Below are 18,581 nucleotides of genomic sequence, written 5' to 3'. Positions count from 1 at the left end.
TCCTGTCTTCCTAACCCTGGGCCCTCATCCATGGGATCCCCTGTTAGGCCGCCTCTCTTAAGGAGACTCGTTGCCTTGATGATAGGCTGACCTTTGAATTCAGGGTTCCAAATTTACGTCTGACACTGTCCATTCTGCCTGTTTCCTGACCAGCCCTGAGCAAAGCTGGAGGAAGCTAGTGTGGGATGATTAAAAAAAATTTTTTTTTAATGTTTATTTATTTTTGAAGGAGAGACAGACAGAGTGTGAGTGGGGGGGTGGTGGGCAGAGAGAGAGGGAGACACAGAATTGGAAGCAGGCTCCAGGCTCTGAGCTGTCAGCACAGAGCCCGATGCGGGGCTCGAACCCACGAACTGCAAGATCATGACCTGAGCCGAAGTCGGACACTCAACCTACTAAGCCACCCAGGCGCCCTGAGACGATTTTTAAAAAGGTGGGGAGAGAGGGAAAGAAAAAGCATCTGGGCCCCTGTCTTTTAGGAGGTTGCCCTCCGGTGCCTGTGAACAGCCTGGTAGCCTTTTGGGCTGCAGAGCTAATGAGTGGGGCCGGGGTGTGTGTGTGTGTGTGTGTGTGTGCAGGGCAGGGGAGTAGTTTTTATTTATTTTATTTATTTCTTAAAATCTTTATTTTTTAATGTTTATTTATTTATTTTGAGGGAGGGAGAGAATCCCAAGCGAGCTCCACGCTCAACCCAGAACCCAGCGCGGGTCTCAATCTCGTGACAGTGAGATAATGACCTGAGCTGAAATCAAGAATCAGATGCTTAACCACGTTAACAGACTAAACCACCCAGGCACCCCAGGGAAGTAGTTTTTAGGGGGGCTGCAGGTCAGAGTCTTGTCATGCTGTGCCTGAGGGTCCTCTCCTGCCAACCCAGTGCCCCTGGCCCTGGGTCTGGAGAGTCCAGGGGAGCGGAAAGCTGGCGGGGACAGAGCAGACCATCTCCGGAAGAGGTGGCTTCCACCTTGGCTTTGTGGGGTTATGCGGTGCAGGGAGAAGAGGTACCTGGTAAGGACAGCTTCCCACCCCCTCTCCCACCCCAGCTCTGCTACTTGCCAAATAAAGCAGGGCTGCTGGGGGGAATCCCCATGTGGAGGCATCTGGAGAGGCCTTTTACTCCTGGTTGGAGCTATGGCAGCTCCAGATCCACAGGAAGTGCCACACAGCCACTGCACTTGCTTGTGGCTTTCTTGCCTCCACCCCTGACTTCTGTCCTGAGACCCAGAGCCTCCCTGCTGCCTTGGGTGCACAGTGGAAGTCAGATGCTGCAGGTGAATGAAGGACAGAGGTCAGGCAGGGAGGGAGGTAGACCACTCTGGGCATGGGGAGGGGTGGGGGACTTTGCAGGAGCAAAGCACATGCACACCTCCCAGATTTTCCTGAGCAGGCCTGACAAAAAACACTGTCCTCTTGGTCCCATGAGAGCAGTTTTCCCCCACCAGAGTGTCCCTTCCCCAACCCTATGCACGGCCAAAGGGTCTTTGGAATGCACAGTTCATTGTGATTTTATTCTTCTGCTCAGAAAGGGGAGCATCTCCCAGCTGCCCCAAGGTCCAAGCTCCGGAATCAGGGTGGGCGTCAGGGTCTCACCACCCCATCTGCTCTTGGGCTGTCTGCACCCCTAGCTTGTTTGCTCGTTCACATTCCCCAGCCTCTGGCGCCCCGGCTCCTTCCACCTCATCTAGGCACTGCCCCGTCTCTGCTGTGTCCTCCCACATATGTGTCTTCTGGAAAGTCCTCCCTGATCGACCCGCTTGGCTTGGTAACTGACTGGATGAGGGACGGGGCCAGATTATAGACTGTGTTGTCTATTAGGCACATGTGGAGCTACTTAAGTTTATTGAACTCAAACGTTTGGTCCCTCGGCTGCACTGGCCACATTTCAAGTGCTCAGTAGCACAGAGGGGAAGGACCTATCCTAACAACCAGTTGCAGATGCGCGTTTCCCACCTCCCAGGGTGTGCTGTGGGACAGCACCAGTCTAGAAGGACTCCCAGGTTAAAAGTTCAGGCAAAAACTGACATGGGAAGAGAGTGAAGAACGGACTCGTGGAGGGGAGGGAACGTCCCAGTTTGGGACTTGAAGCGGTCTGTAGGACATCCAAGTAGAGATGCCCAGTAGGAAACTAGGGAGTTCCTATCCTTGGCCAACCCCCAAACTCCCCCAAACAGGATTTGAAATCCAGCTGGAGACTCTCTCCTTGGACATTTCAAGGGCCTCACTAAAATCCAATTCTAAACATCCCACAAAAACCTCTAGAAGGCAGCTGTGTGGCAGTGGGACTCACCATAGACACGGTGATGTGTCTGGCTTGGGTTGACTTGAAAAGCAAGCAGGTGCCGGTAGGCAATGTGAGGGCTGTGGGCCAGAGCTGGCCTGAACCCGCTACATCTGTTACCTCCTGGAGGCAGGTTGTAGACCAAGCAGGGGTCTGAGAATCTCAGCCTGGACCCCGGGACCATCAGGTTGGTGAGATGCAATGACTCCCAGGGGTAGTCCTGACCGCGTGTCCACGGAATCCCTGCCATTATAGGACAGCAGATGCAAAGGCATCAATTATCTGTTCTAACTCTTTCTTCAGGATCTTTCAAGTTCTTTCCAACAGGAGAGCCCCAACACTGCTGTCCCCCTGTGCCTCACTCCTGGACATTCCCCAGGGATTGATCTGAGCTCACCTGGCTTTGAACAGGTAGCCCCCCCCCCCCCCGCCCCTTCTCTGGCTCGTGCAGAATCCTAGCGTGGGAGCCAGACAGACCTCAGTGCACAGGGAAGGCAAACAGCATAGAGTCCTCTCCCCTTCCCCCTTCCTGCTCTAGCATGTTCTGGAAAGACAGAACTCCCAGGGGGCATTTTCAGCTACGAGTCTTGCCTAAGGCTCAACCTCAGGAAGAACAAGGAGAATGGACCAGGTGGCTGAGCAGGGAGGAGAAAGATGAACGTTCGAGTGATGCCTACGGTAGTCCTCAGGAGTCCCCACTCCTCCAACTAGCCCAGAAAAGCCCACCACCAGGGGGCTGCCGGCGGATTACTGTCATCATGGTGGTGCTAAGGAGAGGGAGAAATGAGACACCCCCTGGTGTTTGTTCTCGGCCCTGGCTGCTCTCCAGCTTAACCCAGGAGATTCTTGTTTAACCGGGCAGGGCCAGTGTTTAAATAGCTCTCCTACCCCCACACGCCTCACCCAGGAGGTTCTAATGCGTAGGTTTGGTTTATAGCTACTGTTCTGGGGCACATCCCAGCTCGGTGCTACTTTCAGGGCTCTCCGTGGCGGCCACGGGCTGTGACGTGATGGGGTGAAGCATCTAGGGCCCAGGAGGTGGGCGCCACCGCCCAGAGACACAACACTGCCAGCACGTATGTGGGGTAAGAGGTCTCCTCTTCTCTGCCTCTCACCCTACGCTGACAGCAGGCTGCTGACTGATGGCCCCGCAAGCACCCGGCCCCGCACAGAGGTGAGCCTGCCCAGGGGCTGGGGGTTGGAGCTGGCCAGTTGTTGGGGCAGAAGATTCCTTTTCTCTGACAATTACAAAACATCCTTAAATCAAAATTGGAGGGACTGCTCCAGCAGTGCGGAGAGGTGGAGAGGAGTGGGATAGGACTTTAGGGCACCCATTCTTACCCACTCAAGTCCCCCCACCTTTCTGAGGCCGGCCATTCCCGGCAGAGCCAGAGAGGAAGCAGAGGCTGGGCCCAGTCAACACAAGGGTAGTGTGAGCAGCCCCCGCTCTGCCCCGAAACCTGCCCCACAATGTGTAGGGCAGGCCAGGCCAGCACATGGGCGGCCAGGGTATGCTCACAGGGGACAGTTGTCTGAGCTGCTGTGGCTGGGAGGGAAGTCCCTGCCCCAATAACCCACCCCTCACCATCACCACCTCCTCCAACTCCACACTTCTGGCCCCTCCCTCCTCCCACTGGGTGAGCTTATACACACACCACGCCCCATACGCACGCTACTGGCCCCACGGGTCAGCCCGTCTCCAAAGGGGAGACTCAGATCCACAGCTTTATCGACTTCAGGGTTTGCAATCTGGCCATATAACTAGACAGGGCAAAGGGGAGGTAGGGGAGGCCAGGGACCCACAGAGGATCACACTCATGGGCAGCTGGAGCTGCCCTTCTTCATCCCCGAGACCATGTGGGAGACCCAGGAGCCAGAAGCAGGGCCACCAGGAAGGTGTGGTCTGTGTGGCAACAGGGGGCTGGCTGGGGCTGTAAAGGGCAGCCAGAGATTTCCTCCTGGCTTTTAGCTACAGCCCCTTTTGAAAAGCACGTGCCTGGCTCTCCTGGTCTTGCCAGAGACAGGGGCCAAGTAGACAGATACTAGCGAGGAGGGAGCACGCCCCTCTTCTCTTGCGTCCCTTCACCGTCAGAGAGGGTTCCCAGGATGCAGGGGCCCCTGGGAGCTCAGGGGCAAGTGGCAAAAGATGGCAGGAGTCTGGGGAAGGAAGAGGGAATTCACTTTGGGGGCTTGAGTCCAGGTTCGGGAGGAGGAAGAGGTGGCCAGGGCCAACTCCCAGCTACGACCCCAGTGTACTTCCCTTCCCTCCGGGGGGAGACCAGCCTCCTGTTTCCTCTCAAGGCCCCAGGGGCAGGTGGCAAGGACAGGGAAGGGGCCGTGCCAGAAGCCTAGCTTCATCTCCACCAACCCTTCTTCCTCACGGGTAAGGAAGCCCCGCGTTGTCTACATTTCTGACTGGGCTCCAGGGTCAGCACCACCCAGGACGGCTAGTGAGGGCTCCTTGCCCTCCAGGAAGGCAGCGATGTTCTGCTTTTGGTTCCGGAGGGCCAGCTGCAGGGGCGTGCAGCCCACCCCGTCCTGGACGTCCAGCTGGGCGCCGGCTTTGACCAGTACTTTGAGGATGGCCATGTTGCCCTTGAGGGCGGCCAGGTGGGCAGGAGTCCAGCCCACCTCGTTGCGGGCATGGACGTTGGCGTTGTGCTCCAGGAGGTTGACGACGCTCAGGAAGGAGCCCCGCTGGACAGCCAGGTGGAGGGGCGTCCAGCCCGACTGCTCGGGGGCATTGGGGTCAGCCCCGCACCGCAGCAGTGCTAACACCACCCCCTCCTCCCCGTGGCGGGCGGCCAGATGCAGGGGCGTCCACTTCATGCCCCCAGGAGCCCCCAGGTCTGCATGGCTCTCAGCCAGCAGGTGGATGACCTCCAAGTGGCCCTTGTAGGCTGCTAGATGGAGGGGCGTCCAGCCCTGCTGGGTGGGCAGCTGGAGGCTGGCCCCGTACCTGAGCAGCATCTTGCAGATAAGGTACTTCCCCCTGGCGGCCGCCATGTGCAGTGGGCTGTAGCCACTCCGGTCAAGGGCATCGGGAGCCGCCCCGCTCTTCAGCAGGTGCTGGATGGCCCTCACTTTGCCTCGCTCCACCGCCAGATGCAGCGGTGTCCTCAGGTTTCTCTGCTGAGCATCCAGCTCAGCCCCCTGGCCTGCCAGCAGCTTGACCAGGCTGACGTGGCCAAAGTAGGCGGCCACGTGGAGAGGGGTCTTGCCCTCGGCCTCGTGCAGGTTGGGGTCGGCCTGACGGGAGACCAGAAGCCGTGCCACATTTTCAAAGTTGTTCTGTGCGGCCAGGTGGAGCGGGGTCCAGCCCTCGTGCTCCTGGGCGTCCACGTGGGCCCCGTGGTCCAGGAGCAGGCGGGCGGTGCGGTCGTCTCCGTTCTGGGCTGCGAAGTGCAGCGGGGCCCAGCCGTCTTCATCCGCCAGGTTGGCATCGGCCCCGTGCGCCAGGAGCAGGGTGCAGAGTTCGGGCTGCTGGTCCTGGGTGGCGATGAGGAGGGGCGTGTAGCCGCAGGCCGTCTGGCAGTCCACGTCGACCTCGTGGGCCAGCAGCAGCCTCACCTGCTCCACGCTGCCCTGCACCACCAGGAAGTGGAGGGGGGAGACTTTGTTCTCGTACGTGCACAGCTCCTCACCGCTTGGGACGGGGTTCTCGCCGTCCGAGAGCCGCAGGACCCGCTTCAGGTAGTCTCCCCAGTCTGCCGGGAGGAAGATAGGGTTGAAAAATGGGCCTCTGACCTGTCCAGAGGTCATCTCATGCAGCCCCCTGCCTCCTGGAAGTGCCATCCAGGCACAGAGACTCCGGGAGGGAGGGCAGTCTTTCCTGCTATCACAGATCTCTATGCAGCGTCCTCGTCCCAGCGAACAGACTCTGGCTGGCCTTCCTGTGAGGACGGGGCAGAGGGAGGCCTGGGGGCAAACCTCTCCATGAAGGGCATGGAGGCCTGGGGGCAAACCACCCTTAGCACCGCCTGACTTTTGCCAATTCCCTGCCACCTCGGGTCTCCAGATCTGGATCCGTAAAGGGGACACAAACTACCATCGTGGGGACAACATGGGTGGGTAAGAACCTTCAGAGGAGGGCTTGGCACAAAGTAAGTCAATGCAAGTTGAAAACAGGCTCTATGATCTGGTCTCCTCCTGAAGCCACTAAGGCTTCCTCCTGCTCCACCCAGAATGTGTTAGGATTAAAAGCAACAATTTTGGGGGCACCCGGGTGGCTCAGTTGGTTAAGCATCCGACTCCTGATTTCAACTTAGGTCATGATCTCATGGTTCAAGGGACTGGGCCCCGAGTGGGGCTGCGTGCTGACAGTGCAGAGCCTGCTTGGGATTCTCTCTCCCTCTCTCTCTACCCCTCCCCTCTTATTCTCTCTCTCTCCCTCTCTCTGCCCCTGTCTCTCTCTCACTCTCTCTCTCAAAATAAAGAAAGAAAGAAAAAACTTTAAGAAAAGCAACAATTTCCCAAACAAGCAAACAACAATAACAGTAACAAAAATTCCTTCCCACGGCCCCCACACCCGAGATTCTGATTTAATCAGTCTAGGTGGCCCAGGCATCAGGGTTTCATGCCCCAGCTAATTCTAACACGCAGTCAGGAGTGAAAACCGATGTTCTACCTCCAAGCCAGGAAGGGAGGAGTCTGGCTTTGTAAGAACACAGACCTGAAGGGAAGCATAGCCTAAGCCCTGGGGGCAAGTGCATTTCTGGAACACGGAGCCGAGTGCCAAGAAAGGGACACACCAACTCCTGATTTGTGACAATCGGGGTGGAGGAGCAGGGGCAGGCGGGATGGGGAAAGGTTGTAGTGAGATTCCACCTTCCTCTCCGCTGTGAATTCTCTGGGTCCAATGTGGTACTCTGGACTCACCGTTGTCCGTTAGCTCCTGGCTGACCTCTTTGCTGACCTGGAGACAGGGAATCAGAAGACGGGGGCAGACGAGATGAGTGGGGCGGTGCTGGTCTGTACCCTCCTCCACCCCTCCCCTCTCTCTGACCCTCTCCAGCACCCGTGGGGACTCCCATCCCACTCTGTCCTAGGAAGCCCCCCTATGCCATTCCTACCAACAGCTGGACGAACGTCCTGAGCAGGGGAGACCCTGCCAGAAAGAGACCCTGGTCCAGGGTCTTGACTTCCTCTTGGGCCACATGGAGTGCAGGGTGGCTGGCCCTGTGGCTCGGCCAGGAGCCCCCTGCTAGCTCCTGGCTGGTCCCCATGGTAGGGAAGGCACAGGAGAACAGAGGGAGGACACTGAGGCTGTCCGGGCAGAGCTCGGATGAACCCACACACGCGAGAGACCGTATGTCCTTCTCAGGGGCTCAGAGCTACAGCCACCACTGTGCAAAGTGGGAAAATCTGTCCCCAAGTGGGCTGCCTGGAGTGGCCGGCAGTGTGGGCTGTGTCTCAGTACCCATTTGCTCCCATGCACGCATCCCAGGACCTGCCAGAGACACGCCCAGCACTCACGTCCCCGGGCCGGTGCAGAGACAGCTTGCCCGACACCTTCCTGGCCAGGGCTTCACTCTCTGGGTCTGCCACGGGACTCTGCAGCAGGAACAGCAGCATATCTGTCTCAACTGTGATTTCTGCTCCGTGGAGGAGAGAGACAAAAAAATCAACGGGCTGGCCAGCCGTCCCTTCTCCATTTTAGACACCCTAACATTCCCGGTGCCCACCCAGCCATCCTTTCCTGGACTCATGCAAATTCACACATGCGCACCGGGAGGCAGGAAAGCTGGGTCCCGGCAGAGGCTCCGTGGGGCCACATTTAGCACGTCACGTCACTGACCCTCTGAGGGTCGGTCCTTTTCCATAAAACAAGCGGGCAGGACTCGGTGACGTCTAAGGTGCTCACAGTTACACACGCGTGTGTTTGCACAGTCGCTAAAGGGCTGGGTATCCTCACAGGTCATCCGGGCCCGTGATCTCACGGTCTGGAACATTTTATTTTATTTTTTTAATTTTTTTTTCAACGTTTATTTATTTTTGGGACAGAGAGAGACAGAGCATGAACGGGGGAGGGGCAGAGAGAGAGGGAGACACAGAATCGGAAACAGGCTCCAGGCTCTGAGCCATCAGCCCAGAGCCTGACGCGGGGCTCGAACTCACGGACCGCGAGATCGTGACCTGGCTGAAGTCGGACGCCCAACCGACTGCGCCACCCAGGCGCCCCTGGAACATTTTACAAATGGGGATGCTGTACCCTGGAAGGACCAGGCTAACCGGGAAAGTCAGAAGCAGCACAGTGAGGCCCAGACCCTCCAGCATGGGTTTTCTAGTCTACCTCCCACGGGGGTGCACGGTCACCGTGAGACTCGGGGTGGCCATCCTCAGCTGCCCTCCTCCTTCCCGGCTCTGTGAGAAAGACTGTGCCCTAGGGCCAAGCACAGCCCTCAGGAGTGGCCCAGGCTCCAGCCATGTCCTCTCCTGCCCCCTCCAGCCTCAGCCCTGGCCCCCTCAAGCTCCAGCCCTGCCCGGCTCCCTAGTCCCTTGAGCAGTTTGGGCTGGACGAGAACCTGAAAAGGAGGGCCTCTTCTTGGGGTCCTGATCCCAACAGCGCCTCATCAGGTTCACCATCTGCTGGGCCTCGCTCGGCCATGTATCAGAGACAGACTGCAGGGAGGGCCGCATGCCTGCGGCCACTTGGACAACAATGGTCACCAGGTGGAAGCCTGTGAGAGGAAGCCCAGGCTGTGTGCAGGCCGGGAGGTGGGGCGGGAGTAGCTGGGCAGGGTACAGGGGCAGGGGGGCTCCCAGGATCCCCACAGAATAGTGCACACAGCAAGGGCAACATAAATGCACCGTGAGTCAACAGCTAGGTTGCAGGCCAACTTGAGGTTCCAGTTTCAGCTATTGGGTCTCTGGTCCAGCTGTGGCCACCTCCCAGGCCAAGACGGGATAGGCCTCTGATGTCCAGAGGCCTCTGATGTCCAGAGGCCTGGTTACAGGCTTTGACTTTTCATTCTGTGAGTTTGCTTGGGTTTCCTGACAGTCTATGTACCTGGCATTAGGTGGCAGCGGTGGGGGCAGGAGAGACAGGAAAGAATACTTTGGAAGCAAAGGAATTAGAGCCAGAAGCGTGGTCTGGGCTGACGTATGCCCTCTTTGTACTGTTACGTGAGCTCTGGAAAGTAGGGCAGGAAGGTAGGAGGGTAAGAGCGAGAATCTGTAAAGAGCACGTGGTTCCCCAACACCAAGCTGCCACCTGCCCTCCCCTGTGAGCCCTCGGCCTCTCCCAGCCCCTCCCAGGACCCCACCCGAGGGTGCCGGCACCGCCTGCTACCTGAATACGGCTTCTTCTGAGTGAGGAGCTCCCAGACAACAATCCCGAAGCTGCAGACAGGGCAAAGCGTGCCCTCGGTGACTTTCTCAGACACCCGTGGTCGCCCTACATGGTGGGCCCCACACGCTCCCATCCAGAGTGCCCCTCCATCCTTCCTCCCCCTTGCCCTGTCATTGTGCCCTTGGGACTGGGGGGACGGGTCAGGCAGGGTGGTGATAAGCAGTTACCCACCCCCCACCCCCAGAGTGAGCCCAGCCCCCTCTCACCTGTACACATCGTACTTGGGCCCTGGGGCCTTGTTACTTTCCAAGAACATCTCAGGGGGGATGTAGCTGAGGGTGCCCCGCAGAGCTGACCTCTCGATGTACTGCATCCGGGTTGACTGTTCCATCCACTTGGATAGGCCAAAGTCCGAAATCTGGGGGCAAACCACAGGCAGGGATAACGGAGCCACAGCCTCGCCTCCAGAAAACTGCCTTGATCTCTCCCCCTCCTGCAGCCTGCCCTTTCCAGGACGGGGCAGTGGTCAAGAGCCTGGGCACCTCTCCCATGTATGACCTGGACGGCCTCAGACAAGTTCCTTACCTTCTCAGAGCCTCAGTTTCCTCATCTATGAACTGGAAATGGCAAGGACACTTAAGTGACAGTGCTCTGACAAGCATTAGATGGAGAAATGTGCCAAGAGCACTTAGAACAGTATCTGGCACACAGCAAGTACTTAGTAGGTGTGGCTGTGATCCAGACGGACTGTGGACAAAGCTGCCGTCTTTGGTAAGCTTCCGTTCCAAGGGCCTGGAAGTATATACACCACGTATATTTATCCCCAGCATGGATTCTATCCACTGGTCCATTCGTATGCCAACTGACCACTCACTGACCACTCAGCCTGCGAACTAAGGATCAGGCAGCAGATAAGAAAGCTGAGACCCCCACGCCTGTTACTCCTCTAAGTCCTTACTCAAATAGGGAGGTATAGTCACTAATGAAACAGTTTCACAAATGACTATATACGTACCATTGGGGTTAGCACTAGGAAGAGACAGAGGTACCGTGAGGGTGTATAGTAACAGGGGCCTGTTGGGATCCATCAGGGAAAACTTGAGGAGGTAATGTTTAAGCAGAAGGCTGAAAGATGAGCACGGCCTGCTAAATAGAGAAGGGAGGAGGGGAACACTGGTCCTGGCAATAGGGACAGAATGTGCAAAGGTCCTGGGGCAGAAGAGGGTGGCACATTTTAGGAAGTGAAGGCCATCATAACCTTTCTTAGGAATCATCTCATTTACATACATCCCCACCCAAAGCAAAGAATGGGAGGGACAGGGAATATTCTACCCACAGTAGAAACAGAAGACTGAGGTCCAAAAAGGGTTATTGCAGGCATCCTGATACCCAGATCCATGCACCAAACTCTACTGCTCATCCGTCATTTTAGATGTCATCCCTGCCTTCAGTATTTGTGCATGAATGGAGCCACTTGAAACTCTCGGCAGGCTGGTCAAGCTGGTAGATAATCTTGCTCACCTGCGGGAGACTCTGGAGTGAAAAGGGGGCAGGGAGGTTGACTGGGGCCCTTACCTTGACATGCATGTTGCTGTCCAGGAGGATGTTGCCTGGTTTGAGGTCCAGGTGGAGCAGAGGTGGCTTAAGGCTGTGGAGAAAGTTCATGGCCAGACTGGTCTCATGGATGATGCGGAACTTGAGCAGCCAGGAGAGGCTGTGCGTGGGCACCATCTTCTCCAGGGAGCCGTTGGCCATGAACTCCATCACGATGCCCAGGGGCTGCCTGCACACCCCGTAGATGGACACGATATGCTGAAACTTGATCTTCTCCATTTTGGCTGCTTCTTCAACGAGGCAGTCCACATCGTGGCTGCCGACACGCGGGGCATGAGGGATGCAAGGAGATGACCCGTTAATTCCAAGACCAACGAGTAGAGCAACCAACTAGGCTTAGTGCCAGGCTCTGGAGACGCGGAAAAGCCTCGGGAGTTTGCAAGGTAGTGCAGGAGGAAGGTGAGTTCTAGAAGGATGCCTAGCGAGATGCACAGAGTGGGGTCCAGATGGCCGGCAGCAACGGGGCAGGAAAGCGAAGGGGTCTGCAAGCTTAGGGGCAAGTCCGTTCTACAGGGGCAGCCACAAAAAGCCGGCCGGTTACTCTGCCACTTGTCTATACGTTTGTCTCCCCCGGTAGGTCACAAGCCCCTGGAGGACCAACACCACGCCTCATGCTTCTGTTTCAAAATATCATTTGCTGCCATTTTGATTATGAAAATAATATTTATCCTCGCAGGAAATCAAGGGAATACAGAGAACTAGGAAGAAGAAAATTAAATCATCAGTAATCTAAGCTTGCAGAGTTGGCCTCTGTTCGTATTTTAACATACACATGTTCAAGGTGTCTCTCTCCTTTTCTCCCTCCCTTTCGCTCCTTCCCCCCCTCCCCTGTCCGCCTCTCCATCACACCATGTGGGGTGCTTTGTGATCCGCTTTTCCAGCTAGCACGCACGCACAGTGCCTCCTCCCATAGCCATTCTCCTGAAGCGGGGTCTGCACTGGCTGCTCTGGACTCCGACTAATGGGTGAACTGCAATTATTCATCTTGCTTCCCCCCCACAGCACATTGCCACGCATAGCACAATACGTCTTTGTCGAACTGGGAGTCAAGACTTAAGGGAAAGGCCTTACAAAATAAGCATTTGCCGGACCCTCTCGCTCCTTTCGCCCACAGAGCGGTAACTATGCAAATTGTTGGGGATTGTCTGGGGATTGCAGGGATGAGGCTTAGGGAGAAATGACATTTTTAAAAGCCCAGTGTTTGCAAAGCCGCGTGGGCACTGCGGGCGGAGGCTGCTGGGAATGCGCGTGCAGGGCGGCCCCGGGAAGCCAGCCAGAGACTGCTGCCCTCCAGGAGACCTACGTGCTCCTCCCCACATCTGGACAGGGTGGCTGGCCCAGGTTTCCTCTGTTCTCGCCTCCACCTCTGCTCTGTGCCAGAGACCTCCCCTCCACCTCTGCCGTACTTATCATCTGTCTCCTCTTGTCCTTTTGAGTTCCCAGAAACTGAGATACTGGTCGTGGAAAGGAGCAAGCAAGGGATCCGGGGATCTCGCTGCACTGGTTTCAAATCCCAGCTTTACTGCTTATTCTCTGCATGACCCTGAGCGAGTAAACTCTCTGGGCCTCAGTTTCTCAACTATGGAATGGGAACAACAGCTTGCACAATTGCCCCGACAGCCCAGACACACAGTCCACGTGTGCTGTGTCTGAGGTTCATCCCCCCACCAGCCCCTGTCGCTGGGCGTCTGGTCTCGATACTTCTTTTTTGAAGCAGGGCTTGAACTCACAACCCTGGGATCAAGACCTGAGCTGAGAACGAGAGTCGGATGCTTAACCAGCAGAGTCATCCAGGCGACCCAGGTCTTGATACTTCTCTGAGCAGCTGTTGCAAGGTGTCTGAGCCCAACCTCTGCCCAGTGCTACAGCCTGGGCAGTTTCCGGGTCTCAGTTTTCCAGCCAGGTCTCTCCCTCTTTTTTTCTTGAAGTATTCACTTCCTTGGCCGTGTGTCAGCATTGTCTCAGATCCCTCCCCCTTCCCCCACCCGGTCTCCGACCTTTGACCTTCGCTTCTCACTCCACACTGTGTCTCCCAGCCTCGGGATCTCCTGTGGTAGAGGACACAGGGTGTCTGAAGCAGAACCCTGGTTCTCCCGGGCCACCCACCTCTCCCTCTGCCTTCCCCTCAGTGAACGGGGCCTCCAGCCTCCCACCCTCAAAGATCCGACCTCCTCCTCTACCCCTCTTCATCCCTTCCCACGACCAGCCCCTCAGCACATCCTGTCAGCTCTACCCTCAAAACAGAGCAACATTCTGACTACTTCTCACCACCTCTACCCAGTGACATCTTGGCCCAAGCCTCCTAATTGGCCTCCCTGCTTCTTTCTTTTCCTCTGTCATCCACTCTCAACCCAGCAGCCAGAGCAATACTCATAAAACGTCAGTCAGAGCATGTCACCGCTATGCTCAAGACCCTCCATTGGCTTTCTTCTCATTCACAGTAAAGCCAAAGTTCTCACAAAGGTCTAGGAAGCTTTGCAAGATCTCCCCCGGGGCATAGCTTGCTGACTCTCCCCACCTCTGTTTCTGCCATCAGGGCCTCTTGCTCCTCCTCCACCATGCAAGCATGTTCCCACCTCAGGACCTTTGCACTTCCTGTTCCCTCTGCTCTAAGACAGCCACATGGCTTGCTACTTCTTTGCTTCAAATCTCTACTCAAATGATACCTAATGAGTAAGGATTTCAAGTCTATATTAAATGGCAATCCACGGGCGCCTGGGTGGGCCCAGTCAGATAAGCAACTGACTCCTGGTTTCAGCTCAGGGCATGGGTCTCACAGTCTGTGAGTTCAAGCCCTGCGACCAGCTCTGCATTGGCATGGAGCCTGTTTGGGATTCTCTCCCTCTCTCTCTCTGCCCCTCCCGGGCTTGCTCTCTCTCTCTCTCTCTCAAAATAAATAAGTAAAAATTAATTAATTAAGTAATTAACTAACAGCAATACTACCCCAACTCCGGCAATCCTCATGCCTCCACCTCCATACACAGCCCACAAATTAATATTTTTAGATCAAATGTTTTCTTGGGAGATCAGATTATTCAAGTCTCTTTAGGCATTTTAATCAAGAAAATATCAGGTGGCTGTAAGTGCTATAGAAAAAAATTATTTGTTTATGTATTATTTACTTACTTATTTTCCATCTTCCCCTAGTTTCCTTTCTTCCTTAGTTTATAAACTCCATGAAGGCAGGGACTTTGTTTTGCTCACTTAGTGCTTAGAGCGAATGAATATCATTCATGCCCCAGCTTCAGTTACAACCTATCATAATGAATGACGCACAAACTTTCGTATTGTTAGGTCAGCCCTTTACTTTGAAGTCCACTTGACAGTTCTTGTTGGCTGTTTAAAGGCACCTTAAACTCAACCTGTACAAAACTGAACTCATGAATTTTTTCTGCAAACCTGGGCCTCTTTTCATGTTCCCTTTATTAATTGTCAACCTCATTCAACAGACACCAACCATGTACCAGGCTCCGGGGATAGAGCAGTGAGCAGACACAGACTCAGCTCTCAGGGACCAGACGTTCACACTTTGTTCCTCTGGGCAAGCCAGACATCAGATTAGCCTTGACATTCCTCTTCCCCATCCTGCCTCCCATACACAACCCAGCACCAAGTCAAGTGGATGTTTACTTCCTAAATACTGCGTAATCCATGCCTGTCTTTCCCTCTGTCACTATGCACAGGGCTGGTCTCCAGTCGCCTCTTGCTTGAATGGTGACAACTAACTGGACCAGCATCCACTCTACCCCTCCAATCCATTCTCCATACTGCAAATTTTATTAGCTCCTTTCTGTCACACACCCCTGACCTGGCGGCAAACCCTTCAGTGGCTTTCCACTGCTCCCTCTCTCTCAACTCCAGCCACAACAGCCCTTCCCCCCACCTTCACTTGCTATGCCCCTCCTGCCACAGGCCCTTTGCACATTCTGCTGCCTCTTCCTGGAAAGTTTTTTCCTCTTCAACTACTTAACTCACACTCATCCCTCACTCTTCCATTCAACTGTAATTTCTTCAGGAAAGCCTTTTCTGATCCCAAACTCTTCTAATAAGCTCCCACAGAACAATAAATCCTTGTTGCTTTTCTCACAACAGCACACTTACATCTACCTGTAGAGTTATTTGGTTAATGTCTCTGTCCCCCTAGGCCCTAAGCTCCAGGAGAACAAGGCCCTATCTGTTGCACCCATCATTGTATCTCAGGGTCTGGCACAGTGCCTGACACATAGTAGGAGAGCAAGGAGCATTTGTCAAGGGAAGGAATGAATGAAGTGGTGTAAAAAGTATCCAGTGACTCCACATGAATCTCCTAGGACAGTACTCCACACACAGCAGGCATGAATCGTCATTAAATCCCTTAGCCCTTTCCCCCAGAGAGTTCCCAGAACTTGGAAAGGGAAAGTTATTGACCATGCCTAACAACGCAGTCTTAGGAATGCCATCTCTCTCCTTTTGCCCTTCACTTCAAAGCCCGTGAGTGATGTGGACACACCCTAGAAAAATCTGACTGTGCTCCAAAGCCAGCAAGAGGGTGTTGAAGGAGGAAGAGGGTCGAGTTGTGGGCTGTCTCACTTTGCCCACATTCGCGAAGCAGGTGGAAAGCCCAGGAATTAGAGAAGGGGCTGGCTTGAGTGGGTGCAACCTGAGGATGTGTCTTGGGGGTTTGCCTGGTGACCACAGAGAACACAACATCCAAATTAGGAGACGCCCCTCCCCAGGCCTTCTAACTGGTGGCCCAGGAGCCTTGGGAGGACAACAGGATTCTCACACTCAGACCTCACATCCTAAGCGTCTCCTTCATGGCTGCACAGGGGACCGGCACACAGCCAGTCCAAGCAAATGTGGTGGGCAGGAGACTGGGATGGGTGGAAGCAGATAGAAAGAGGAAGGAGAAAAAGGAGGCATGTGCAGGTGTGGCCACAGTGCACACAATGAGTCAAGGAGAAGCCAGAAACAAAAGCAAGGTCAGAGACTGCCGCCTTCCCTGCCTGACTCGCCAACAAGTGGCCGGGACAGGCTCTCAGGCCAGAAGGCTGGGCCGTGTCCAGTCCCCACGCCTCCTTGCCTGCACTGGCTGGGCAGAGGCCACACCGACGGCCAGGGGAAGGGAGAGCGTGCATCTCCACAGGTCACTGAGCATCGATCCCCGATCCCCGGGCCAAGTGCCACAGACTGACTGCCAGCAGGCCCAGCCCTGCCTGCTGGGAGAATTCGGGGGTGGATCCACGCATGGCAGAGGGCCATCAAGAGTCGTCATCACCACCCTGACACCCAGGAGGAAGGAGGCCCACCAGTTTGGGAGGTCTGATGGGACAAAGGTGTCTTTGGAGGGCAGTTGTGGCTCACCTTTGACCTCTGTGGATTCCACAGATGGGTTTGGCCGTCCAGGCGCGGTTCGGGTATGGAAACAAAGTGGCTGTGCCTGGGTGGCTCAGGCCACTGGGCAGAGTTTAGAAACGCAGAGGGCGGCGAGCCTCAGCCCCAAGCCCCGCCACCCCTCCCTGGGCAGCCCACGGGGCCTCCGTTGACCCCCTTTAAGAAGAGGGGCGGGGCCGGCAGGTACCTGGAGGCCTCGGGCTGGAGGCAGGGGGCACACTTGACGGCGAACTCCGTCCTCCAGCGCCTGTGCCGCACCCGGAACACCTGGCCGAAGCCGCCGCTGGCCACCCGGCGCCAGTCGCCCTCGAAGTCGTCGCGGGTGAAGACGGCGAGGCTGCCCAGACGCTGCTCCACGCCCGCGGCCATGGGGTCTGCGGCCGCCAGGCCCCCCAGGCCGCGCGCTCTCCGCACCGAGGAGGCTCAGCGCCCGGCCTCCCGCCGCTCGGCCCGGGGGTGGGAACGGATGGGGAGGCGCCGGCGCCAGGAGGGGCCGGTCCGGCCCTGCGAGGGCGGGGACACCCGAACCCGAGCCCTGAGGCCCCCGGCGGCCTGGGCCTGGGAAGAGGGTCCCTCCCCGGGGACACCCCGCCCCCCGCCAGCCCCTCCCCACCCCAGCACCGTTCCTCAGTCTCAGCCTTCGGTTTGGACCCCAGCTCCCGCATCGGGCTGGGGGGAGGTGCCGGGGGAGGAAGGTGTCGGGGAAGCCAGGGAAGAGGGCCCCACTTGATTTCTACGCAGCCCTAAGTGGGAGGTGATTTACTTACTCCCGCTCACCGGTGCCAAGGATTTATGAAGGGTTGAAAACTGTGCCAGGGGTCTCTGCGGATGGGTGTGGGGGCCTGGAACCCACCCCTCCACAGCAAGAATGGAGAAAAAAAGTCGTAGTGGGGATTTTTCTGGTCTGAGTCTTTTGGCTTGACTGGCTTCATGCAGCCTTTATTGTCGGGTTTTGTTTTGTTTTGTTTAGCCTGTCGACCAGTCACGGTGTGCTAAACGTCACCAAAGAGGGGTCAGCAGGAACAGTGGGGTGAGAGGGCGGGTGTCTGTCTGCAGGGAGCTCCCCTTCCTGGCACTGTATTCCGCACCCGCCTTCAGAGGGATTGGCATTTGATTTAGGGTTGACCATGGGGAGGTGGACGCGTTGGCTGAGCGACTGGGGTGGCTTGTTGCCAGGGACCAGGGGTGAGGCTCAGGGAACAGCTGGAGCATGACCCCGGCCCCATCACTGAGGTGGGACCAGCTCAGAGCAGTGTCAGGGCTGTGGAGAAATCTGGCCCCAGGGCTCAGTGCAGAGACCAGAGGAAGGAGGGGAGAAAATGCACCCGCACAGGCAAACCTGGCTGGCTGGGAAGATGGGGAGCTTTCCCTGTAGGCAGAGTTACCTTGGTCCGTGTTTAGGGGATACAAGCGAAGAGGCAGGACAGCTTCCCGGGACTGAGCCTGGCGGTTCCTCTGGGTCCTCTGTCCATGGAGTTGTCCCCTCACTTGAGAGACCCACAGAGCAGGGAACATTATAAGTGCTTGAACAGACAAGCAGGTGCATTCCAGGGGCATCCCAGGGCAGGTGCTTCTGGGGGAACTGTCATGGGACAGTGCAGGGTAGGTCACTTCTCCCCTGCAGCTGGGCCACAGGTGACCAACCTCAAGTTCAAGGAACCCACCTACCACGGAGGAAATGCTTTCCTTCTGGCCCAAACCTGTAGAGCCTCTCACCCACGACCACTATGAGACTCCCAGGGAACAGTGGGGATGTGATGGGTGAGTAGAGACACTAGAGGAAGCTTTGCATAACAGTTTCTGTGCAAACCCCACACTGAGTTCTGGCAAGCAGGGTAAGGACAGGAGATGGGCCCAGGGACAGCTGTCAAACAGACCAATGATAGCCACTATTGAGCATTAACTTTGTTCCAGGATCAGCATCAATTTTGCCTACTGTCCATACTTCATAGGTATGATCTTGTTTGAGCCCACAACGTTTGGAGAGGATAATCCACATAACCCACAAGGTTATGACAGCAATGT

General features: G+C 56.2%; 1 protein-coding gene across 2 annotated transcripts; it reads right to left on the bottom strand.

Annotated features, from left to right (window-relative positions):
- Positions 1-1,489: 1,489 nt before the first annotated feature.
- ANKK1 (ankyrin repeat and kinase domain containing 1) lies at positions 1,490-17,014 on the bottom strand. 2 transcript variants are annotated; one of them, XM_045482841.1, is made up of 8 exons: positions 16,744-17,014; positions 11,145-11,439; positions 9,836-9,987; positions 9,570-9,619; positions 8,803-8,958; positions 7,754-7,872; positions 7,157-7,193; positions 1,490-5,985 (listed from the first exon to the last, which is right to left on the bottom strand). In XM_045482841.1, exons 1-8 carry the CDS (start codon positions 16,923-16,925, stop codon positions 4,682-4,684), a joined length of 2,295 nt encoding a protein of 764 aa, XP_045338797.1. In that variant the 5' UTR covers positions 16,926-17,014; the 3' UTR covers positions 1,490-4,681. The 2 variants fall into 2 exon arrangements, with proteins under 2 accessions (XP_045338797.1, XP_045338798.1); XM_045482842.1 differs by lacking the exon at positions 8,803-8,958.
- Between the last annotated feature and the right edge of the window lie 1,567 nt (positions 17,015-18,581).

The sequence above is a fragment of the Leopardus geoffroyi genome, chromosome D1, assembly GCF_018350155.1.
Source record: "Leopardus geoffroyi isolate Oge1 chromosome D1, O.geoffroyi_Oge1_pat1.0, whole genome shotgun sequence".
Classification (NCBI taxonomy): domain Eukaryota; kingdom Metazoa; phylum Chordata; class Mammalia; order Carnivora; family Felidae; genus Leopardus; species Leopardus geoffroyi.
The sequence above is the reverse complement of the archived record's forward strand: the minus strand, read 5'-3'. Positions and strand labels throughout refer to the sequence as shown.